The sequence below is a fragment of the Bos indicus x Bos taurus genome, chromosome 1 (genome assembly GCF_003369695.1).
Source record: "Bos indicus x Bos taurus breed Angus x Brahman F1 hybrid chromosome 1, Bos_hybrid_MaternalHap_v2.0, whole genome shotgun sequence".
Taxonomy (NCBI): domain Eukaryota; kingdom Metazoa; phylum Chordata; class Mammalia; order Artiodactyla; family Bovidae; genus Bos; species Bos indicus x Bos taurus.
Window position 1 is genome coordinate 55795233 of NC_040076.1, and position 26792 is coordinate 55822024.

The window sequence follows — 26792 nt, forward strand, 5'->3', positions numbered from 1 at the left end:
CTGGTTACAGACACGTGTGTAATGATAGAGGCCAGGGCAGTCAGCAAGGGTGGAGTCAGCTGTGGACACACTGGCAGTTGGCTCCCAAAAATAACCGTGGGGCCCTTGACTGTCAGTGTGTACTTCTGTGATCGCAGGATCTTGCTCCAGGGCATACAGATGCATACAGAGCAGTGCTGATGAGTGATGGGTGTGGACTGTCAGAACGCATGTGTTCAGTCAGAGTTTCTGGCCCCAAGAACGTACGTGTGATGGGAATCGGCCAAGGGAGTCTAGCCTGGTGTCTTCAGCTGTAGAGGCCTGGGTTGGCTTCCAGCAAGAATCCTGGACTACAGAAGAGACAGGGAGGGGAGGGAATTGGGAGGGACTCATGGACGGAGGAGCTTGGTTGGCTATGGTCCATGGGATCAAAAGGAGTCAGACACAACTGAAGCGACTTAGCATGCAGCACAGTAGCTGGTAGTCTGCAAATGCAGATACCTTGGGATGAAAAAAGGTTAAATCTATAAGGGTTTTGTGACAGCTGTGTTGACTGTTGGTTTCTTCAGTGGCAAAAGTTGCTGGGTTCCTCTGCAGAGCAGGTTACTGGAAAGTGTGGTTACCCCCACTGTGTGGCTCTCGTTGGCAGCCCCTGTTCTTTTTCTTTGTTCCTAGCCCTTTCTATGCATCTCAGCTGTGCAGGTCTCTGGGCAGAGTGAAATGGAGGTAGATCCTTCATGTGGTGCTCCAAAAGGTTAGGGAAGCTGGTCATTCACCAACCCCTCTCTTCCCCAGGGAGAGGAATGCTTTCTAGCTGAAAGTGTGCTCTTGGCGCTGAGCAGCGTAGGCCTGAGGGATGGGACGATGCAGGCAAAATGAAGTTTTGTTCTCGCTTCCTTTTCCTATAGTTTTTCTCAAGTTTTTTTGTTCCGCTTTGTTGCTGAAGTTTTTTAAGTGGACTCCTGAGCTCTCTCAGAACTGTTTTTGTTTGTGATTAGTTGTCTGATTTTTTTTTATTTTTGTAGGGGGCTAGTAGCTGGGTTCTCCTACTGCACCATTTTGGTGAGAGCACTACCCAAAATGTTTGATGTTTTAAAAGCAATATTTGGCAAATACAGCTTGATACTGTGATATTATCAATGAGCATTTTTCCCCCTGGCAAACCTCACAAGGGTGTAAAATACACTATCATAGAAAAGTAATCGATTTCTAAACATGGTTACCAAAGCATATTTTAAAGTTGTTTATGATTATTCTATTTACTTAGTTTCTAGAGTCTAATGTGAAGATACTACTTTTCCCTTAAAATTCAATGATAGGTACATATGACTAGGTACTGGAGAGATATCTAGAATCTTGAACTAAGAATTAAGGAAATAGTTTTATATTTAGCTGCAATGATTAATTTGTAAATATAATTTTTGTATGTCTAAAACATATGTATTAGATGACTTCCTAAGAAGTCATCTAATTAATTAAGTCATCTAAGAAATTAATGGGTATGTGGGTTTTTATTTTGATGGTTATTGCCCACAGATTTGTACTTGACAGCAATGCACACTGCCACCAATAGTATATGAGAAGAAAACACATCTTTTAGTGCATTTATTAGCTTGTTCTGTATTTACATTACTACTGTACTTTATTAAGGCTCTAAATGATATGCTGGTGAGTTGAAAATGTTCTTGTGCATACAATTTTTCCTTTCTCCAAAGTGTCAACTCTCATGTACTCATGTATTGGATAAATTAGGCTGTTTATATATATAAAAAAAATCCTTTTAAGCTTTTTTTCTTTATTTCCCTTATTTAATGTTGAAAAATATATCCCTTATTCTTCTTTGTTGGGCATAGATATGGAGAAAGTTGAAAGGTAGAAGGAGACAGTGTTAAGTAGGGAGGAAGTAGGTTGGTGATAAAGAGTTATAGTTTTCATTGAATTATTATTTGTGGATACTATCTGTTATTTGTAGAGCACTACTCATATGCCAGGCTCTGTTGTAAACATTCACATGAACCATCTCATTTAATCCTTATGGTCACCTTGAGGTAGGAAGTACTATTTTCCCATTTTATAGATGAGGAAACTAAGGCTTTGAGGGGTGAATTTACCAAGGTAATTTCTAGTGAAGGGCTTCTAGGTTAGGGCTCTTTTGTTCTTTGGTGCCTACCAACTGAGAGAACACATGTTAATACTGACTATAATAATTAGAGTTCACGTATAGTTTACATTTGTTAAATGCAAGGCATTGTCTTAACTGCTTTTGTATGTATGAATTCATGTACCCTTCATAACAACCTTGTGAGGCACTTGCTAGTATGATCCTCATCTTTCACATGAGCAAACTCAAGCTCAGAGCTTAAATAACTTTGCCAGTGCCCCCAGCTATGAAAGCCCAGATTAGAACCCAGCCAGGCTAGTGTGAGAGTCCACACTGTGTCACAAATACTGGAAAGATCACTGGCCTGGGAGTCAAGAAATACAGATCTGGATTTGTGTCCCAGTTGTATCATGGGTGAATCCTTGGGGAAATCCCTTTATCTCTCTGGCACTCTGTACCCTCAAATGTGAAAGCAGGGCATTTGTTTCTGGATAATTCCTGAGGCTTTTCTTTCAGTAACATTTTAGAATTCTTCAAATGAAAAGGACTAAACCAGGCTGCTGCTTTGGATTCATCCACTATTAAGGACAGTCTTAGACTTTAGCAGCTATGTTATTCCACAGCCTCTGAGAATACACCTAGAAGAGGCGCGGCTGCTACAGTTGGACGCATTGTCTTCTTCCAGCACATCAGGTGCCTTTGCAACTGTACAGAACAGAGCTCCATACTCCAGTGCATGTTGCCTTTTGAAAGCTATTTGTAAGAAGATATCATATGACCCACTTCACATATGGGTGGACCCTCATAAGGAAAAAGGCTCTTAAATTAAAAACAGTTGAGAGAGAGAGAGAGAGAGAGAGAGAGAGAGAGAGAGAGAGATAGTCATCCCCTGCTAAGAAAAAATGTTTAGCTACAATGTGACATGCATGCATTTTCTCAGAACAACTCACTTCCTCATCCAGCCCTGTTAAAGATCTGTTGCACAGATTTGTAGCCAAGTTCTTAAGGCAGATTTTTTTTTCAACATTTCACAAAATAGGGAAACATTCAGGCATTTACTGGTTATTAATCATCTAAATATTCTAAGCCATCTCTTCTTATTTTCAAGTGAATGCAGATTCAACCAAACTGACTTTTAAAAATATATGAGTTGAGGACTTTGTACTGTTACACCTCCTTTTTCTTTTGGATTCTTGACAAAATCTAGATGAGGAAGGATGAATATAAAAATAAGATCTTTTATATCTACTTCTCCACATATTTGGTGGCTGAAGTTAGCCTGGATTTTATTTCTTAGAAATTTGAATTACCTAGCTTCTTTATGTACTTACTTTTTGAAAAAGTGTATTTCTCCAAAGCATACTAAATATAAGATAATGCAGTATTCAAAACTGACTTTAGAAGGAGAAAATTAATGACTTTAGAAGGAGAAAATTAAAGTGAGTCTTTAGGATCAGTTATTGAACGTGATAAGAAGTAAAACTTGCATTCTTAATGGTGCGGTGATATCTGTTAGAAAATTCTCTACCCACAAATTGTTATCAGAGGCTGTTTTTCCTGTTGGCCTTTTTCTTTGATCTGCCAAACACCATGCACATTGGTTGGAGGCCTCATTTATTCTATGAACAGAGGAAAGCACCTCGACTTACTGTGAAATCCTGCATAATTCTCTCTGAGAACCTTTGTCTGTTCTAACCCTCACTGCTGAGTTTGCCCAAATCTTTTTGCAACTAAAAATGAGATTCTAGCAAAGCAGTCTGAGCTTCTTTGGAGGAAAAGTGATGGAAGATTTTTGGAGCTTTTAAGGCACTTACATTGACTATATTCTTTCTTCTGTTCCAAGCAACTTAGAAATGCAACATTTAAAAAAAACACACAAAACAGGCTATAGTCAGAAGCAAACATTATGCCTTTCCTTGAATACACAGATGGTGCTTACTCTCTTTGATGTGTTACCATTCTGAGTCTGTTAGGAAAACATGACTCCTCTCCCAAGTGCATGCCACTGTTCTTTAATATAACATGCTTCAAGCAAGGAAGGGCTATTACAGAACCACCAGATGCTCTTCGCCTTCACATGAACAGTGGTGTTTTCCTCCATGTGATAACATTTAACCTCTCCTATTTTGTTGCGTCTTGTCAATTTCAGGCCAGCAGCATTCACCTCTTCTGGATCTTTCGCCTGCAAATCACGCATGATCCTTTTGATCAGAATTCTTTGAATCAGCTCTGATTCACCTTAATCTTTTATGGGGGCCGGTAAAATGTCACCCATCTTTTGGGGCACAGCAGCCTTTTCCCTTCTACTACTCCTCCCCAGCCTCACAATTGCTTCAATGTCTATAATATGAGCTGCTCACTCACCCCCCTGATACGCCTCCCCGGGGTATTTTACAGTCTTTGTGTGCTCTTTAAGAACTATCATTTTCCCCCTTAGCTGGCCTCTGTAATATACTCCTTCCTACAATTGAGTGAGTATTCATTTCTTCTTTCATTGTGCTATTGAAAAATCTATGTTGTTTTCCTGGATGGAATGTGATTTTTCTCGTGATTCAACTCAATCTGTAGTAATAATCTCTGCTATTAAGCACATTGTTTTTGTTTTCATGGACAAATAGACTTTCTGCCCCATAAACCTTTAATGAAGTACATGACCTACATTTCTTCTTTTTTCCTCTTATTTTATCTTTTTTTCTACATGCTTGCAGCATCCACAGACTTGGTTTATAGCTATAGGTCTGTTGATGTTTTCTGCCTCTCTTATTCCCCTTCTCCACTCCCTGCTATTGGTCAAATCCCGGATTCTCCTGTGCTCTAAAAACCTAGCCACACTCACCATCAGCATGATAAGCATCATTGGTTAGATTGATGTTTCTCAGGCCCTGCTGTCTATAACTTAGACTCTGGGTGGCTCTGGAGGCTTGAGACTCTGTCTGGTGCTCTGTGGTCAGACCTCATACCCTCAGTGTGGTCAGATGCGCCCTCCAACCCCACCAATAACGTCTGGGTTCTCACTAGTAGTGTTTAGCCTTCACCTCTCGACAGCTTACCTTGATTGCTCTAGCCTCTGAACTTCTGACATTCTTACGATGTGTATTATAGGTCCACAATTGTTATCTACATTTGTAAAAATCTCTAGGCAGTTAACTTTTTTTAAACTCATTTTGCACCAAAATCTGACCTGAACTGCTGACTCTATACATAGAGCTATACATAATCACCACTTTCTTCACTTAATGTGAATGTTCATATTTCCATTGCAAAAATATTTATATGCTTGATTATGGAGTTCTATAGCAAGCTTTTCAGGAGATGTTTTATAAATACATGGAATAAGTATATATCACCTTTCTAAACATCTGAAAAATTCTGAATTCTAAAATATGTATGCATGCTCAGTCGCTTCAGTCATGTCCAACTCTTTGTGACCCCGTGGACTGTAGCCCCCCAGGCTTGTCTGTCAATGAGATTCTCTAGGCAATACTGGAGTGGGTTGCCATGCCCACCTCTAGGGGATCTTCCTGACCCAGGGATTGAACCCGAGTCTTTATCTCTCCAACATTTCAGGCAGATTCTTTACCACCTGGGAACCCCCAATCAAAAATATATCCATCCCTAAAACTTTCAGTTAAGAAATTGTGGCCCTGTAGTTATTTGAGGTTATAATCAGATCTGCTGCTGCTGCTAAGTCGCTTCAGTCGTGTCCGACTCTGTGAGACCCCATAGATGGCAGCCCACCAGGCTCCCCCATCCCTGGGATTCTCCAGGCAAGAGCACTGGAGTGGGTTGCCATTTCCTTCTCCAGTGCATGAAAGTGAAAAGTGAAAGTGAAGACACTCAGTCCTGTCCAACTCTTAGCGACCCCATGGACTGCAGCCCACCAGGCTCCCCCATCCCTGGGATTCTCCAGACAAGAACACTGGAGTGGGTTGCCACTGCCTTCTCCTATAGTCAGATCAGATGGTTATATATCTAAAGCATGATAGGCACTGTGATAGAAGAGAAAAAGTAGAAGCATGAGACAGGTTTCCTACTTTTAGTTAGTTTGCATTCAAACTGTCTTGCTTTGTTGTTTAACCACTTGGAAGACACATGAAACAAGGCTGTAAGTTCCTTGGGCAGGGGAACAGATAAGTTCTTTGGCATCCCTATCAGCAGAAAAATATCAATAACCTCAGATGTGCAGATGACACCACCCTTATGGCAGAAAGCAAAGAAGAACTAAAGAGCCTCTTGATGAAAGTGAAAGAGGAGAGTGAAAAAGTTGGCTTAAAACTCAACATTCAGAACACTAAGATCATCCCGTCCAGTCCCATCACTTCATGACAAATAGATGGGGAAACAATGGAAACAGTGATAGACTTTATTTTGGGGGGCTCCAAAATCACTGCAGATGGTGACTGCAACCATGAAATTAAAAAACACTTGCTCCTTGGAAGAAAAGCTATGACCAACCTATGCTATGCTATGCTAAGTCACTTCAGTCGTGTCCGACTCTGTGCCACCCCATAGACGGCAGCCACCAGGCTCCCCCGTCCCTGGGATTCTCCAGGCAAGAACACTGGAGTGGGTTGCCATCTCCTTCTCCAACGCAGGAAAGTGAAAAGTGAAAGTGAAATCACCCAGTCGTGTCCGACTCCTAGCGACCCCATGGATTGCAGCCTACCAGGCTCCTCCATCCGTGGGATTTTCCAGGCAACAGTACTGGAGTGGGGTGCCATTGCCTTCTCCGATGACCAACCTAGACAGCATATTAAAAAATCAGAGATATTACTTTGCCAACAAAGGTCCATCTTGTCAAGGCTGTGATTTTTCCAGTGGTCATGTATGGATGTAACAGTTGGACTATAAAGAAAGCTGAGTGCTCAATAATTGATGCTTTTGAACTGTGGTGTTGGAGAACACTCTTGAGAGTCCCTTGGACTGAAGGAGATCCAACCAGTCCACCCTGAAGGAAATCAGTCCTGAATATTCATTGGAAGGGCTGATGCTGAAGCTGAAACTCCAATACTTTGACCACCTGATGCAAAGAACTGACTGATCTGAAAAGACCCTGATGCTAGGAAAGATTGAGGGCCGGAGGAGAAGAGGATGAGATCGTTGGATGGCATCACTGACTCAATGGACATGAGTTTGAGTAAACTCTGGGAATTGGTGATGGACAGGGAAGCTTAGCATGCTGCAGTCCGTGGGATTGCAAAGAGTCCAACACGACTGAGTGCCTGAACTGAACTGAACTGATTGGCAGAATATTGCTAATGATGAGGGTATTTCAGTACAGACTGTTTATTTCCAGACCATTTAGAGAAGACTGAAGTTTATCTCTGTAGAGATCAGTTCTCATAAACAGTAGAACCAAAACTTCCAGCAGCTCTCAGGCTACGTAGATATCCCTAACATGATGGCACTTCTCAGGAGCCTTGTGTCTGAACTAACTGCCCAGAACCAAGAAAAGAGCTGCTGCTGCTTCAGTGGCCCCTGCTGATGGCTCCCAAGGAGGCCTCTCCAAGTAGGATCCATTCTGATCAGGGGCATCCACAGCCTATGGTCATTCCAGCTTGGGCAGGGATTAGATAATTCTGTCACTTTAAATGCCATGAATATGGAATTAATTTGAATATCTTATGAATTGATATTTTAAAAATGCTACTTCTGCTCTTTCCCCCAGAAGTTCACCTTTAATTCTTAGTTTCAAATAATGGAAGCGATCATGTCCTGACAGACAACTCCTTTCAGTATCTGTGAAGGAATGTCAGTTGAAGTGGCATTTACAACAAATCCAGACTTGGTGGATGACGTGTTATTTGTAGTTGTTAGCCTGTTCTGGGGGCTAACAGAAAATACTTAAGGCTTTGTTTGGCCATTTAAATCATGTGTGCATGAAGACACAATGCTATGTCAACTGTTGTTTAACTGTTAGTAAGGAGTGTTTGGGCTTCCCCGGTGGCTCAGGTGGTAAAGAATCCGCCTGCAATGCTGGAAACCTGGGTTCAATCCCTGGGTTGGGAAGATCCACTGGAGAAGGGCATGGCAACCCACTCCAGTTTTCTTGCCCAGAGAATCCCCATGGACAGAGGAGCCAGTGGGCTACAGTCCATGGGGTGGCAAGGAGTCAGACATGACTGAGCGACTAAGCACAGCACAGCACAAGCAGTGTTTCTTGCCTGATAAAGAAAGGCATCTCTTAACAGCGTATCTTAAACACTCAATTCTGAGTCTAGGGTAGTTTGAAGGTGTGCAAAAGATCCTTGACTCATTTTATGAGCTAAGCAGCCTTATCTCCACCAGAAGGATCCTCTTCCTGTGTCATTTCTACTGCACCCTCCTCCTTAAACCACTGGTTCTGTGAACTCTGTTGCTGTCACTGACAGCTCTGGTTGTGCTTAATCCAGGAGCTGGATTCCAGCTCAAGGAATCTTTGTGCAGGTTGCTCAACACATTAGTGCCAAACTAGGATTATATCTGCTTCTCTATTTCAAACAAAATGGCCTGCTTTGGGCTTTATATTTACAAAATTGCAGTCCCTGAAGGTTAATATTAGCTTTCCATAGCAGGTGATTTCTCTTCTGTCTTGGCCTTCTTTACTATTACTGGGTTATTTTCCTTTAGAAGAAGAAACAGTGTATGTTACCTATATATCTTTTTTTTATTTTCAGGAAAATTCACAATTCTTACATTCAATCAAATGTAAGACCCCAAAGGAAAAATACATGTAATTATTAACTAAATATATTCCAGGATCCTTTAGATTGTTCATAGGAGAGTAATCATTTAGTGAACAGATAAAGACTTATTTATATTTCATTTTCTTCCTTTTTATTACACTCTCAATAGAATTGTAGGTTATTGGTAAGGGAAATGATTCCTATATATTATTCTCACCTTTCTTCAGGAAGGAATATAAGAGTAGTGGTACTCTACATTTAATATATTATGTTTTGTTTCACAATCTAAAATATATTTGGTGTTAAAGATTTTTAGGAGGCTCTTTTTACTTTTTTAAATCTTTTTAAGCTAAGAATAGCATAACATTAACCACAGAAAAGTTCTTATTAGAGTATCTTTTTTCCAGTACCATGAGTTCAGGAATGATGAATTAAATGTAAGACTTGGGAAGGCCCATATTAGTAGTTTCTCGAGAGGAATTAGAATTTGGTTTGTCAAGATAATATTTCTGTACATAGTAACTTGGAGTACAGTACTGTGCCTGATACAGAGGAGGTAGTTAACCCCTTCTTTGAAGGCGTTTAGGTGCATAGATGAATGTATATCAGTAGCTCTGGATTGAAGGTTTACCCTGTGGGCAAATTTGGAGATAAAGTGGTATGCCTGAATAATTGGTACAGCATTAAGGCAAAGGGTTAAGAGCAAAGATGCCCACTGTGACAAGCACAGCATAGCATTCTGGTGTTAAAATGTGCAGGTATTTATTAGTTGTGGAAATTAGCACATATGAATGCATAATCATTTGGTTTGTATCCTTCAATGAGTGGCATTAATGATGGGGGAGGAAATCTTAGTATTGTATGTGAATGTCTTTTTTGCCTGCAAATAATTTTCTATCATCTTTATCATCTGTCTGCCTTAATTAGGTATTTGGCTTTGCATACATATTACAATTTAGGTGAAGTATCACTCTTTTGTGTAGTTTAAGGTAAGGATTATTAATAAGACCACAGTCAAGGCAAGAAATTTCATTAAAATGTGTCATATCAGATTTTACTTTGAAAAATTAAAATCTAGAATGTATACTCAGTAAAAGTAATGCATTTGTTTACCAATGATAAGAAGGAACACTGTCTTCCTTTTGGATAAGACAATGTTTTCAACAACTGCTAGGCTGTTATAATTCTGTGGGGACTTAAGAAAAACCCAAAGCTACCTTGTGGGATAAGACATCTAATATTCTCTCTTATAAAAAGCCTCATGATTTAAGTCTGCATTTGAAAAGTTTGCCATGAGGATGTTCTGTAGGCATTTCTGCTTGTAATTGCCTCATTACAATCTTTAACATTATAAATTAAGGGCCTAGACATTTCATTTTAAGGCACTAACCATATCACTGAAGGGTATAAACCATAAATCAGGAGGGAAAATGCCCTTAAGTTAATTTTATAAAGTATTATCCCACAGCAAATGACCATTATGTGTTCAGCCCTGGGCTGGGGCAGATGAAACTTTAGGACTCTGAGAGTCCTAGCTTGCTCAGGAAAAGCCCTGCCTTTCTTTTTCCTCAATCGAGGCTGAAGCCCGAGCAGGAAGTAAAGTAACTTAAGCCGTAGTTTGTATTTGACCATTTCAGACGAAGGTGACTCAGCAGGTGGCAAAACTCTCGAGTACTGAACATTACCAGTCCTTCCCCTCAGTTTTATGCCCTCTCCCCTTTCAAATGCCCATTGTATTCTTCCTTTTGGGGCCTCTTCTACAGTAAAATTAGGAAGAGACTGGATATACTCATAAGAGGAAGGTAGGCAGCTTTGTGTGATGGTTTAAGACACAGACTGAATTTGAATCTTAGCTCTTTGAACTTGGGAACATTGATTTAACTCTCTGAGCCTCAGCTTCCTCATCTCCATTATAGGAACAGTGATAAAATTCACCTTTAGGAGATGTACGTATAAGAATATAAGGACATTCAAAACTTATTGTACAATACTTGCCTTAAGGGGCGAGGAGTAGGGGAAATACCTTGTCAGTCCTTACAAGTTACACTTGTTCTTCTTACTGTGCAGAGCCTTTTTATCTTCCATTTACCTTAGACTCTCTTCTCCAGTCTGTCTTTATAAAATTTCTGAGTCCTAAGGATCTAGAATCTATTTTCATGGTGTTCACACTCTTTTTTTGAACCAGTTCAGACCTAACTGTGCCCTATTTTTGTAGTCGGGACTTTAGACCCAAGGCTTCTAGTCCAGGCACAGGTTTCTCAACATATTCTAGCACCCAAGACTTTTTTAGGGACTGCTGACTGAGAGTGAGAGTCAGAACAGATCCTGTGTATGGATAATACATCAGCAAGTGTTTGTTGAGCATGTACTCTGTTGAGCACCATATAAGATTTGGGGGAAACCTCCCAGTCACCTTCTTAGAGTGTTAACAGGGAAGGATTTATACAATGGAGTTCATGGACAGAACATAGAAATGAGCCTTCAGATCAGATCAGATCAGTCGCTCAGTCGTGTCCGACTCTTTGCGACCCCATGAATCGCAGCACGCCAAATGAAATGAGCCTTACTCTCCCAAAGAGGAGAGTTATAGGAGGAGCAAAGAGGAGTTATAAGCAAATAAAATATCAAGTCTTAGGGCATAAGATCCAGAAAGTCTTTATGCATTTAATCTGTATAATGTATAGTGCATCGATCATAATTGATTCTAGATACTAGATACCTAAGAATTAACTAAAAATTAGTGAAAACAATTTCTCAATTTAAAAGGAAAAGGTTGATTAATATAGCACCCCTTTGACATCACTGAGGAAATGTCCACAGGCTTTTGAGAAACCCTACTTTCTTAAGTACCCCTGTCTTTTATAGAATTCGTAAATGAGTTGAGAATAACAAAGACACAGCTTAGCAGTTGCTGAGCTCATTAACTAGCTAAATAACTATTCCATAACACAAATCTCAGTCTGTATTCAAATCTGTTTCTCAACAAAGTTAGAAATTACAACCTGTCATAACCTTGTAAAATTCACTCATGAATGGTTAAAACCAGCAGTGTTAAATCTGTAAATGCCAAGGGTCTACTATACTAATAAGAGACATTCATGTGAATAGCTTGGGTAATTATTGCAGAGAACAGTAATAATTATATATCTCATTAAACAAGTGCCCAATTAATGTCGTAGTAAATTTTGCTTGATTGGAACACAATCTTTATAGTTGCTCATACAACATAGCCGGCCACTCTCACAACTATTAATAAAAGTGAAAGGGAAATTGACTTCTGGTTCACCGTTTTAGTCATGGTTTAAAGAGGTACTTGATAGCAAAGTAATATCCTTCGTGCCTTGAGGAATCCATACTTAGTGAATTATGTATGATAACCATTTCCTCATGTATTATTCCTTTAGTGTGGTAAAATTGTATCTGTGGATTAGGAACTCAGTCACTAGAACACAAGTAAGCAATTGAATATTATAGTCGAGAAATTCCTGCATCAAGGATGATCTGGTATGAAGTATTTATTGAGAAGTTACTATGTTTTTGTATCACACCAGATTCCAGACTGTCAGTGAATTCCCATTCTGATTCCCTCCATGTGCATACTCCTGCAAAACTGAACGACGATGATAAAATGGAAAGGCATAGTTTTTTTTTTTTTAAACCAACTTTATTGAGATATAATTGGCATAATACTTGACCCATTTTAAGTGTACAGTTTGATAAGCTTTGCCAAATGTATACATTCATGTATACTATCTCAATCAAGAACATTTCTATCACCTGAAAGACTTCTTACACATACCACGCACCACACCTACTGTGATTTCTATCACAGAATAATAGTTACATTTTTTATAAAGAATTTCACAGAGGAAGGAAGACAGCATGCTTTTGTGTGTCTAACTACTTTAGCATAATATTTTTGAGATTTATGTTGCATAAATAAATGTCCTTTCATTGCTGAGTAGTACTCCTCATTTTATGAATATGCCACGATTTGTTTAGTATTAAAATGTAGAGGACTGTTTTCATTTAAGATTTTGGGATGAAAGGAATAAAAACTTTTCTTTTTTTTTTTGTAATACCTTTTCCTGGTTTTGTTATTAGAATGATGCTAATTTCATAAAAATAGTTACAAAATGTTCTCTTTTCTCTCATTTGCATAAAGAATTTATGAGTAGTATTAATTCTTTAAATGTTTGGTGGAATTTACTAGTGATCCCATTAGGGCTGTGGAAAGAAGGATTTTGTGTCTTTCAAGACATTTCAGGCGGAATCATGACAGTTTATTAATAAGTTCATTATTCATGCATTCTTCATGTAATCTTTACTCTGAGATTCTCTGGTTTTATAAAAATAGTAAATATGAAAATATTTTGTTATGTCTGGTGTACTATAGGTGGTGGTATAAAGTTACCCAAAGAAGTGATGTGGAAGCTTAGCAGATGCTTGAATTGGGAAGGAAGCAATGGAGGAGATACTAGGTATTACATACCAGGTATGAAGTTGTAGAGTGCTTAGTTTATCAGTTCAGTTCAGTGGCTCAGTCGTGTCCGACACTTTTCAACCCCATGGACTGCAGCATGCCAGGCTTCTCTGTCCGTCACCAACTCCTGGAGTTTACCCATACTCATGTCCATTGAGTCAGTGATGCCATCCAACGGTCCCCTTCTCCTCCAGCCTTCAATCTTTGCCAGCATCAGGGTCTTTTCCAGTGAGTCAGTTCTTCATATCATGTGGCCAAGTATTGGAGTTTCAGCTTCAACATCAGTCCTTCAAATGAACACTCAGAACTAATCTCCTTTAGGATGGACTGGTTGGATCTCCTTGCAGTCCAAGGGACTCTCAAGAGTCTTCTCCAACAAAACAGTTCAAAAGCATCAATTCTTTGGCACTCAGCTTTCTTTATAGTCCAACTCTCACATCTATACATGACCACTGGAAAAACCATAGCCTGAACTAGACGGACCTTTGTTGGCCAAATAATGCCTCTGCTTTTTAATATGCTGTCTAGGTTATAAGTTTCCTTCCAAGGAGTAAGCGTCTTTTAATTTCATGGTTGCAGTCACCATCTGCAGTGATTTTAGAGCCCAAAAAAATAAAGTCTGCCACTAATTACACTGTTTTTCCATCTATTTGCCATGAAGTGATGGGAGCAGTTGCCATGTTCTTAGTTTTCTGAATGCTGAGCTTTGAGCCAACTTTTTCACTCTCCTCTTTCACTTTCATCAAGAGGCTCTTTAGTTCTTCTTTGCTTTCTGCCATAAGGGTGATGTCATATGCATATCTGAGATTATTACTATTTCTCCTGGCAATCTTGATTCCAGCTTGTGCTTCAGCAGCCCAGCATTTCTCATGATGTACTCTGCATATAGGTTAAATAAGCAGGGTGACAATATACAGCCTTGACGTACTCCTTTTCCTATTTGGAACCGGTCTGTTGTTTCATGTCCAGTTCTAACTGTTGCTTCCTGACCTGCCTATAGATTTCTCAGGAGGCAAGTCAGGTGGCCTGGAATTTCCATCTCTTTCAGAATTTTCCACACTTTGTTGTGATCCACACAGTAAAAGGCTGGGCATAGTCAATAAAGCAAAAATAGATGTTTTTCTGGAACTCTTTTGCTTTTTCAATGATCCAGCGGATGTTGGCAGTTTGATCTCTGGTTCCTCTAATCCAGCTTGAACATCTGGAAGGTCACGGTTCACATATTATTGAAGTCTGGCTTGGAGAATTTTGATCATTACTTTACTAGCATGTGAGATGAGTACAATTGTGCGGCAGTTGAACATTCTTTGGCATTGCCTTTCTTTGAGATTAGAATGAAAACTGACCTTTTCCAGTCCTGTAGCCACTGCTGAGTTTTCCAAATGTGCTGGCATATTGAGTGCAGCACTTTCACAGCATCATCTTTCAGGATTTGGAATAGCTCCGCTGGAATTCATCACCTCCACTAGCTTGGTTCATAGTGATGCTTCCGAAGGCCCACTTGACTTCACATTCCAGGATGTCTGGCTGTAGGAGAGTGATCACACCACCGTGATTATCTGGGTTGTGAAGATCTTTTTTGTACAGTTCTTCTGTGTATTCTTGCCACCTCTTCTTAATATCTTCTGCTTCTGTTAGGTCCATACTATTTCTGTCCTTTATTGAGTCCATCTTTGCGTGACATGTTCACTTGTTATCTCTAATTTTCTTGAAGAGATCTCTATTCTTTCCCATTATATTGTTTTCCTCTATTTCTTTGCACTGATCATTGAGGAAGGCTTTCTTATCTCTCCTTGCTGTTCTTTGGAACTCTGTATTCAAATGGGTGTATCTTTCCTTTTCTCCTTTGTTTTTCACTTCCCTTCTTTACACAGCTATCTGTAAGGCCTCCTCAGCCATTTTGCTTTTTTGCATTTCTTTTTCCTGGGGATTGTCTTGCTCCCTGTCTCCTGTACAATGTCATGATCCTCCGGCCATAGTTCATCGGGCACTCTGTCTATCAGATCTAGTCCCTTTAATCTATTTCCCACTTCACTGTATAATCGTAAGGGATTTGATTTAGGTCATACCTGAATGGTCTAGTGGTTTTCCCTCCTTTCTTCAATTTAAGTCTGAATTTGGCAATAAGGAGTTCATGATCTGAGCCACAGTCAGCTCCCAGTCTTGTTTTTGCTGACTGTATAGAGCTTCTCCATCTTTGTCTGCCCTCATAGTCAGCAAAAGAGTCTGAAATGCAGTACTTGGATGCAGTCTCAAAAATGACAGAATGATGTCTGCTCGTTTCCAAAGCAAACCATTTAATATCACAGTAATCCAAGTCTATGCCCTGACCAATAATGCTGAAGAAGCTGAAGTTGAACGGTTCTGTGAAGACCTACAAGACCTTTTAGAACTAACACCCGAAAAAGATATCCTTTTAATTATAGGGGACTGTAATGCAAAAGTAGGAAGTCAAGAAACACTTGGAGTAACAGGCAAATTTGGCCTTGGAATACGGAATGAAGCAGGACAAAGCTCATAGAGTTATGCCAAGAGAACACACTGATCATGGCTTAGTTTATATTCCCTTATAATCTTAGGAACTGAGAGAGGATGGATGGTCCTTCAGCAGGTAATGAGTTTTAGTTATCTTGTTAAGCTGAAGTTTCAAGAGGTATATGCCCTTTTAGAATTTAAGATGTTGAAGTTTTAATAGATACTATCTTTTCATTTATCTCTGAAGATGGCAGATGCTTGAACATATTGTCATGCCAAGAGGTAGGAATCCATGGCAAATATGCGTGAGAGAGTTGAAAAATAAGAGAACGATAGGGAAGTTCTTGTAGATGTGGGAGTGATCTGCCACAGTAATTTTCTCTAGGCTTAAGAAAATTGTAGAAGAGGCGGATGGATGTCAGTTGGGGCTAGAAATTGGAGGGAACATGTTAGAGAAACATTTGGGAAGGTAAGAGAATGTGTTTAAAAAATAATGTTTAAGGTTTATAAATTAGAGTAAAAGAATGTGAGCAAAAGGAAGACATGGAAGGAAGTATAAGAGCATTTTGAGGATGAAATTATGATATGAGAGAAGACCAAAAGGATCCTAATTCAGTAGGGGAATAATGGTTTCAACTGGAACTCTAGTTTGTAGTTTTTCCACTGCCAGAGCAAGCAGTGTCCAGTGTGATTGTAGACTTGTTGACAATAGCAGCTTGAAATCTTGATTCTGTTTATCACTGAAAATAAACTTTAGTAACTCTTAAAGCTCTGTTTATGGGGTTTTAAAGTCTTATCTAAACAGAAAGAATAAAATATAACACATAGTAACGTGGAGATTTATTTTTGAGTCAGAGAAAGTAAAAATATTCATTATGATAATACAATTTGAAAAACTAGTTTGTTAGTACCTTGGAAGACAGGAATGAAAATCTACAGAAGACAGGAATGAAAATCTACATGACTTTAGTGAATCAGGAAAGTAAGTATGGGTTGCAGCTCAGTAGAAATTGTTACAAGATAGTACATGTAAAGTAGGGAAGTCTAAATATGTTTTAGAGATTCAGACTCTCTCAAGGCTTTCTGGGAAAAAAACACAAGAATAATAATATATACCATGTATCCACCAATTAAAATACCATAGGTTAATTCAGTTTACATATGCAAAGCACCAGTCACATGTGAGGTATCATGTAAGACACTTTTCTATATATTCTTGTGATTAAATTTTTTAGAAAGTCAGATATGTAACATTTGGAGTAGTTATGGACTAGCAGAAAGAGAGCGCATTTATCGGCCACTATAAAATTAAGTTCCTAAGGTATCTGGTCAGAAGCTAGATGCCAATACATGGCAGAGGCAGGCATCCATAGTCTTGGTCCCTAATGCAGGGCCATCCCTAGGACGTGTGGGACTTCTGTCTATATAAAGAATTTGACCAACTGTTGTATTACAAAATTCATGGACTCATGTGAGGTATAATGATTTATTGATAGAGAATTACAATATTAGATAGAGAATAAGAACTTAACATTTGCTGATTGTCCAGTCAGTGAAAGTGAAGACTGCTCGTGGTGTCCAGGCACCATTTCTTCCTGCTCTGTCCTAGGAACTCTCTTTTCTTGTCCAATATTTTCAAGTGTACTTGCTGATTTTAAAGCTCAGGCCGTGAGAAAAGGGTAGCTATGCTGTTCTTGCTCATAAAGCCATGTGTGTATGTGTTAGTCATTTAGTCGTGTCTGACTCTTTGCGACCCCATGGACTGTAGCCCGCCAGGCTTCTCTGTCCATGGAATTCTCCAGGCGAGAATACTGGAGTGGGTTACCATTTCCTTCAGGGGATCTTCCTGACCCAGGGATCAAACACAGGTCTCCTGCATTGTAGGCAGATTATTTACTGTCTGAGCCACCCATAAAGCCATGGCTTATCTAAAATAGCCAGGAAACAAAAGAAAATGCTAATTTTAATTTTAGGTGTTTTTTTTTTTTTTTTTTTTCTGAGTCTATTTTTCTTGGACCAGGATCAACTATGTAATTTGTAGTCTCAGTGCAAAGCAAAATGCAGGGCCCTTTGTTTAAAAAATAAGATTTTCAGTATGGAGACTGGGTTCCTATATGGACGTAAGAGGTTTGGCCTCAATGAAACGTGTCCTCATATTCTCCTGCCAGCCGCCAGATGCTCTGTGGTGTGGAGGGCATGCACTCCTGACCCCAGACTTCCCTGTACCAGCACTCAGGCCCCTGGCCAGGGCAGAGGGCAGCAGCAGTCACGGGACAGGGGAAGAGAGGGGAAACTGGGAGGGTCTGGGGGTGGCAGCCAAGAAATCATAGACAAGCAGAAGGAGGCAGGACACCCTTGGGCTGAAGTTATAGGTCCCTGAAGCATGCTCTGTTGTCCTTTTGGCCATTTACAAAGCACAAATTCATAATAAAATCATTAAGCAATCTAAGGTGGCAACCACAGAACATTGAACCCCAAAGTGGGACCCTTCTGAGCACAAGGCCCCATGTGATTGGTCCATGGAACAGGCCTTGCCTTGAATTTTTACCATTGTGTACTGTCGGTATCAACTGATCATGCCAAAAGCACCCCAGAATCATGCAGAATGTGACGGGGGAACAAATTTGTCACAGATATCTTATGCTTTGGATAACGTGGCATATGACAGAGGATATCAAGAATTGATAGTTCATATTTCAGTGAAGTTATTAGTTAGTGATTGACTTATTATTATGAAAGACCCACAGGCTAGGGTGTGGGTTTGGAGGAGGATGGCCAGGAAAGGCTCGCTAGGATTGAAAGATAAAAACATTAGGAACTAAAAAACAGATCATGATGTCTGCTATAATAGAGGTATAAATAAGAATAAGAACAACAGGAAAAGTAGGAGTAAATAAATTAACTTTGATGGGTACTGCAGAAAAGCCTTTTAGGAAAAAAAAAAATTGACTTTAGTCTGGCCAAGATTGGTAGTATTTCAAGTGCCAGAGGCTAAGTGGCAGACATTCCAGACTAAAAAGACAGCCTAAGCAAAGACAGTGAAATGAAGAACATGCTGATAGATGTGCCCACATGCTGGGATTTTCAGGCATTCTTGTATTACAGTTCTTGAACGTCTCTTTTCTAGGCGCAAGCAGGGCTTATAAAAATATAGGTTTAGGAATCAGACAAAGCATCCACCACTTACAAGCTGTGTGACCAGAGACACCTTACTTAACCACTCTGAGCCTCCGTTTTAGTCATCTGTAAAATAAAGACCTGGGTTTTACAGAATTATTATAAAAATTAAATGAGGTAATGTCTGTAAATACTCCAGCCAGCACCCTCAGTCCAGTGAAGGAGAAAGCAAATAGATGTGAAAATTACACATGCTGTGAAAATACAGAAAGGAAAGTGACTCTCTCTGCCTGAGGGTTTTGTGCTCTGCTTCCTGAAAGAGATGATATTTGAACTTGGGGCTGAAAGGTCAGTATGTGTTTATAAGCCAAGGGGAAGCTGAGAAACATTCTCTCAGGCTGAGGTTTAGAAATGATGAATCCCTTTTATGAGCTGTTTGGGGTTGGGAGACAAGGAGTAGCGAGAGGAAGAGAAGCAGACCATATATACATCTATAAATAAAAACAGAATAACCTTTCATTACCACCCCAAACCCCTTTTAGCCGATTCAAAATATCAGCCTCTTCCACTAGGAAGAGGCAAGAGCCCTTCTGTGCTGAGTGCTCCCTTGAGTAAGATGCAAACCAGTTTGCATGAGAGCTTCTGTAGGAGATGTTCTGTGCATTTTCTTCCTCTACAAGAGGGCTGGAGCTGAGAGAGAGACAACACTCAGGAAATGCCGTTGCTTTTCCCATCCTCACGTGAAACAGTTTGCTTCATTGGCAGACATTTAACAAGACACGGTTGGTTCTTTAAAATAGGAGTCTTAGTGGTCTTGGTTGATCTGTTTTATCATGTGCTTTGTGCTTTAAAGTGCATGTCTTTTTCTGTCTTCTCCCTCCAGACTGAACACTTGCCTCTGCAGACTCAGTTCAAAGAAAGAGAGACTGGAAATGTCCAGCACCCTGTGAGTAACATGATCCTCTAACGGGGTCAGCCCAGGTGGAGCCAGTGACCACCATGTTTATTAAAAGATCATTTTATTTCCATGCAACTTCATTTTCTTCCCCTCTGCTATCTGAGCACCTGTAGTGTGATTTTGTAAAGTCCTTGAGCTGGTTTATTCCTCTTAGAAGTAATAAGTTATATGAAACCAATAACCTGACAGAGGATCAGTACCAGCGACAACACAGAGCACCAGGGAAGTTCATTTTATGGTATCAGCTGTGACCCAGAGTCAAGCAAGGAAGAAAGGTCAAGACAAGAGGCTGTTTTTTGAAAGCATTTCTTATTCTCAGCCATGTTGGGCATACAGTCAGATATTACCTATGCATTTCACTGTATCTCTCCCCTGATTCCCCATTTCTGAATCCTGAGGCTTCTTTTGGTTTGGTTTTGGTTATTTCATTTAAATCTCTGTATTATCTCATGCATGGATTCCAAGCTTGAGCCTTGCTGAGAGACTCCTGCAGTTCACAACCTTGTTTTTCTCCAGTTTACCTTAACTGATACCAGTTCCAAATTTCGAAGCCTGAAACTGACCACAGTCCCCATTAGTCACAGTTTTCTGTTTAGGAGATGCCATCACTCTTAGGTATTATAAGCAACAAGTGACTAGAAAATGATAAGCTGTTGACACCTTGCCATTCAATAAATAGCTTGTGTGTAATGAATTCTGTGCTTGCCTGTTTTCACCCAAGAGCTAGAAAAAATGCAAACAGCTGCTCAACTAATGTAAGCAATGTTTGAATTTTTAGAATGGACTGAATAGCAGGAGATTCGACTGTGAAGATGAGAATCCAGTGGGGGAGGACGGGACTCAGCAAATGTACCCCTTATATGATCAGATGCGCTACCAAGACGGGAGCCCTGGCAGACACCATCCATATAGCGACCTGGAGGGAGTCTACATCAATCCCCGGGAACATTATGTGTGAAGGTCCTCTTTCTCCAGTGCTGTTTTAACAAATGTTTATTCTTAGATTGGGGAGAGAGAAACTGAGGCCAATAGTTATGATTTTATTCTCTTTCATATAAAGCAATCCCAGTCTAAGTGTATCGGAAGTTGTGATGAATGACTTGGCTCCAAGAGCGAATTTCTTTCTTTCATTAAGAGTTTCTTAGCCACCAGCTGTGTTTGTGAACTTGACTCTAGCTTTGTGTGTTTCTGTGATGATGGCGTTTAACTACTAACACTTGGCCTACAATGACATGTTCATTTAAAAGTAGAGCATCTGCCTGGGATGACAGCAGTGATTCTCCAGAAAGAAAGGCCCCAGCTGGGAATATTAACCTCACTGGGTCTCAGGCAGACCAGCCTGTTCATTTGTAATTCAAACAGGCAGAAAAAAGAGCTCAGAATCCATCTCACTAATTATGTCGTGGAATTTGGGCTTTCCTGACTTGTTTAGTACAGTTAACAATACCTGCTTACAAACAAGAGGCTAAGAGGCATACTTTATTGTTTATCCCAAAAACATAACAAAAGGCAGTTTAAACCTTCAGGTCTGTTGGTTGCTTTATACTCTTGTGATATTGTACTGTGTGTTCCTTCTTATGATCTCAGGATCACCAAGGTCCTGAGGGATGTATATTTCTTGCTATCATCAACCTAGTCTTGATGAACTGTGTGCTTACCAAGGTTCTTCTCTTACTCGGTCATTGTTCCCACAGTTCTGTTCTTTGCAGTCCAGATTAGCCCATTTCCCACCTGTTAAAATCTAAAAGCCCTTTCTAAATGGTGGACAGCCTTGAGCCTTTTCCCTCTTTTCTGTGGTATTATATATGACAGGCTCAGCTTTCACTGCTGAAATTTCTTTCAAACTAATCCTGTCCACACAGGCTTCAGCTACCCTCTGCATTCTTCAGACTTCTTATTGTCCATGTTTTATCTACCTCAGGGGGAAAAAAAAAAAAAGCCTGATGGAAAAAGCACCATGAAATAATCCTTGCTTTTAAAAGCCAGGTCAAAAATTTGAAAACCTAAAAAAAAAAAAAACAAAAAAACAAAAAAGCCGCATTAATATGGCCTGTGTGCTAAACCCACATGTGGTCCTTGATCCTTCCTCCCCATCTTTACCTGGTCAATAATAAGTGTAAAGAGATGCTAATAGCAGATATTACAGTGACTGGCTTACTAGTGTTTTCTACAACATCTTGGTGCCTGCCAGTGTCTGTCTGGAATTTTCTCACTTCCCTTTGCCAACTTTTCCTCACTGAGCTTTGAAGGTAGCAATTATAATGGGGTGAGCAGAGTGGGGAGCATAGGTACACGTGCAAGTGTCAGTGTCCCGTCCTCACATCTTAGACAAGCATTGCTTTACTATGTGTTCTGGAAGCTTATGGGTCTGTCACAGATATGAAAACACTGCAGACTTGTCATATATTAGGAAAGAGTGACATAAGCACTGAAATAAAATAGTACACATTTCCAACCTAAACTTCAAGGGATAGGAGAATATCAACATAGATTTCTACTGGGATACCAAAGATAAGTTATGATTCACATTCCTCTGACTCTATTTCTTGCTTGTGTATTTATTTCCTTTTTTCAGTTGCCTTGCTTTATCAGAAAAATTATCCAAGTTGTTCTACAGTAGTAATACAATGCCACCCTCCTTTACATGGATGACCGGCAGTTCTGTAAAAGATTATAGTTGTCATTGCTATTTACTTGCTAAGTCATGTCGACTCTTTGTGACCTCATGGACTAGCCCGCCAGACTACTCTGTCCTTGGGATTTCCCAGGCAAAAATACTGGAGTGGGTTGCCATTTCCTTCTCCAGGGGATCTTCCTGACCCAGAGATGGAACCTGCATCTCTTGCACTGGCAGGCAGATTCTTTACCACTGAGCCACCTGGGAAGCCCCAAAAGATGATAGTTAAATGAAATCAAAGGGTAAATACCAGGGACCATCATTGCTGTATCACTGCACTACCTCAAAATAAGTTCACTGCCCTTGCTAGCAAGCTGGCCCAGAAAGAAGGTACCTAACTTTATTACTTGAAATCCCATCAGTGAGTTAATGTAACTGAAGGTATAGGGATCCTTGCAATGTCTTCCAGTAGAAAGTTGACTCTAGACAGAGCTCTCCTTGATAAGGAAGTGGTTTATACATACTGGATGTTACAGTGGAAGATACTGAGGTGCAGTCACTCCTTTAGTGAGCTTTAAAAATGGGGGATGGTTTCTTGGGTCCTGGTGGGGAGCAAATTGTTGGATTAGTGTTACAAAAGAAGACCTTGGACCTCAAGGGGAATTGAGATGTCTTCATTGGCACTAGGGAAAGAGATTGGAAGCACTGAGCTTCAGAACCCTTTGACCTGTATTTCTGCCTCCCTACCAACAAGTAGCCACTATTGCAAGTTTTTACATTCTTGGTGTAGTTATAGAAAAGAAATCTCAGGGTGTAGACACCTCTTGCAACAGCCAGCTAGTTCAATATCCTCTTTGCTTCTCTGTCAGCTATGATATTTCTTTAACAAACTGGTAGATTTTATAGCTGTTGGCCCCTTACATGGGTCACAGAAGCTGTATAATTGCTTATCCCGGTGCCTTCCATCTGTTCTCTCTAAATACTGAGGGGAATAGAATGGAGCTTTAAAAGGGTTTGATCAACAAGCTCCCTCAAGCAAAAAATGCCATCCAAAATTAGCTTGTTGATCTCTAAATTTGGAGTCTAGACCACTTGAGGATGGACAGTTAAATTTGGAAGTCAGACTCTTCAAGGTCCGTGAGTGAGGCTTAAGGATGTAAGCCACAGCTGATACTAGATACTCTTCTCATAACTGGTTTATTAAAACACACTGAACCAGAAATAAATCCCAGAGTGCTTATCCACTTATGCTTGCAGCTTTGCATTTCAAGGGGGAGTGTGCATGCTCCATCTTAAACACACAGCCTTGATTTTGTAGATAGCCTAACCTCCAGGAGCATGCATCATCACTGCAATAGCAGGTCACCAGATTCTTTGCACACCACACTGAACTAGTGTCAGCATGACTTAGGATTGCTCTGACATAATGGGATAAGAATTTAGATTAATTCTTAAAAGGCAGTGGTTTGTTTTCTCTTCTATGAGGGTTCCTCTATCCTTGGCTTTCTTATATGTTCTATTCAATTTTAGAACATGTAAGAAGGCCAAGGATAGAGGAGCTTGGTGGGCTACAGTCCATGGAGTCACGAAGAGTCAGACATGACTGAGCAACTGAGAACACACACGTAAGAAATAGTGTCAGAATCTGCTAGTTAACTTTGAAGACTCTTACCTGTCCTTGGCTTCCCTGCAACATGCACATGTGTGTGTGGGGGGCGGGGTGGTCAGTTGAAATGAACGTAGAAATGTCAGGGCCTCTACCTGTGGTTTAGTTCTGTGCTTCTCTTGTTCCTGCGCTGAACTGGCAACACCCTTCATCCTTGGGCAATTTGCAGAAACTGTTGTTTGTAAGCCTGTTCAACTGTGGACTATGCCTGGATTCATCTTATGGCCCTTGAAAGGTATTTGTGTTCCTTCCATTAAAATTGTTGTAAGCTGGACTTTATCAGTTTGGTCACTTGCAATTATTAGATGATTTGGTGGGTTTCTGACTGATAGCTCAGTCGGTAAAGAATCTGCCTGCAATGCGGGAGACCTGGGTTTGATCCCTGGGTTGAGAAGGTGCCCTGAAGGAGGGAAAGGCTACCCACTCCAGTATTCTGGCCTGGAGAATTCCATGGACTGTATAGTCCATGGGGTCGCAAAGACTCAGACACAACTGAGTGACTTTCACTTTCACTTTTGGTGGCTTCCAGTAGATGAGGGCTGTAGGTCTCCTCCCCGCAACCTTACTAGGTGGTATATTACACGGAAATCAGGTTTTAAGCCAGAGTCTGCATTATTCATGTACATAAACAAGCAGGCACCAGAACAGACATCCTATAATAGTCAACCTGTCATGTAAGCTTGAAAAAGTTCCCACTCCATTCTTTTAGAGAGACTATCAATATTTTGTGTAAAAGGGCAATTAGAAGTGAATCCAGTAATACTACAGCTGCTTCAATGTCAGGCAGCCTGATTCTGTTCAACTTCTAGACACAGAGCAGGTTAGTACTCTAGGAATCCTAGAGCTGGTGGGCTTGCTAGCACTGTATGCCCTGTTTGTGAAAGGATGGAGTGCCCTGTAGTATTTTTGCCAATCCACATACCTTTAACACCATTAATCTGACCACTGAAAATAATCACCTATTAACAAAGTCTCTGGTGCTGAACTCTTGTGGTAGTAGCCTCTGAAATAAGCTTTTCGAATGCTAACTAACAACCTTTGGAGGCTATATTCCCAACTAGGAAATTTCAGATGTTAACTAAACGCTTCTAGGGTGTACGGTAAGACCATTTAACAATCGCCAAAATAATTTAAATTACATTCAACATAACAGAATTTCTTAAGGATTCGTTGTTACCACACTTTCACACTGGGATGCACTATATTCACCGCTCTAAAGTCAACCACCTGCGGGCATTTCTCCTTAGTGGCAGCCTTTTCCTGCTTAGGATGGGGGTGTGTGTATGTGTGTATGTGTATGCATGTATGCATCAGAGAAAGAGGGGAGAGAAGCCCACTTAAATTCACAGTTGAAAAAAATTTTGGAGTTCACACATGCAAGAAAATCCTCACATCTATAAACATCTATTTCCAGCCCATTTTATTACCTTGCTTTAGCGTTTTTTTATAATACTTTAGCATTATTTCTGCAAAAAGGTTAGAAGTAGGTTCAGATGCCTTTTTGCCTTAATTGCCAAAATATATAAAGTAGTTTATTTCTAATGTATTTCCATTTAATAGGAAAAGTATTGTCTAGTCATGTTTGTTTGATTGTGGAAATTTGGAACTACAAGTAGACTAGAATAAAGAGAATGTCAGCAATTCAGATGACACTAAACATCTTTTTATCAAACATTATCAATTGAGACTATGATGTAGACATTCCTTCTATATTTCAAGGATAAGGGAAACCACCATTGACAAAGAAAAGGATTCTCCATTCCAGAGACTGGGAATAAATTCCTTTCATTGGTCCATTCCCCCAGAATATCCCAGCCAGTGTTTGGGGGATAAGGCCATGATGTATATCAAATTACATACCTACATACCGCCCTCACCAAAAGTTCGGTTCAGTCACTCAGTCACGTCCAACTCTTTGCAACCCCATGGACTGCAGCACGCAAAGCTTCCCTGTTCATAACCAACTCACAGCTTACTCAAACTCATGTCCATCGAGTCAGTAATGCCATCCAACCGTCTCATCCTCTGTCGTCTCCTCCCGCCTTCAGTCTTTCCCAGCATCACGGTCTTTCCCAATGAGTCAGTTCTTCACGTCAGGTGGCCAAAGTATTGGAGTTTCAGCTTCAGCATCAGTCCTTCCAATGAATAGTCAGGACTGATTTCCTTTAGGATGGACAGGTTGGATCTTGCAGTCCAAGGGACTCCCAAGAGTCCTCTCCAATGCCACAGTTCAAAAGCATCAATTCTTCGGTGCTCAGCTTTCTTTATAGTCCAACTCTCACATCCATACATGACTACTGGAAAAACCATAGCCTTGACTAGATGGACCTTTGTTGGCAAAGTAATGTCTCTGCTTTTTAATATGCTATCTAGGTTGGTCATAACTTTTCTTCCAAGGAGCAAGTGTCTTTTAACTTCATGGCTGCAGTCACCGTATGCAGTGATTTTGGAGCCTGAAAAAATAGTCTGTCACTGTTTCCATTGTTTCCCCATCTATTCGCCATGAAGTGGTGAGACTGGATGTCATGATCTTACTTTTCTGAATGTTTAGTTTTAAGCCAATTTTTTAATTCTCCTCTTTCACTTTCATCAAGAGGCTTTCTGTTCTTCTTCTCTTTCTGCATATCTGAGGTTATTGGTATTTCTCCTGGCAGTCTTGATTCCAGCTTGTGCTTCATCCATCCCAGCATTTTGCATGATGTATTTTGCATGTAAGTTCAATAAGCAGGGT

At 40.2% G+C, this 26792-nt stretch overlaps 1 protein-coding gene across 3 annotated transcripts in view; it reads left to right on the forward strand.

The window, feature by feature from the left end:
- Nucleotides 1–26792, forward strand: part of NECTIN3 (nectin cell adhesion molecule 3) — a 195817-nt gene that overhangs the window by 115161 nt on the left and 53864 nt on the right. The window contains exons 8-9 of one of the 3 annotated variants that reach the window (XM_027515715.1): nt 19704–19766; nt 20557–21716. The exons of 1 other annotated variant lie outside the window; for it this stretch is intronic. In XM_027515715.1, the coding sequence (XP_027371516.1) occupies nt 19704–19766; nt 20557–20736 (243 nt within the window). In that variant the 3' untranslated portion in view covers nt 20737–21716. Of the gene's footprint in view, nt 1–19703; nt 19767–20556; nt 21717–26792 lie in introns of those variants that run through there. One more of the 3 variants, XM_027515793.1, reaches the window with a different exon arrangement.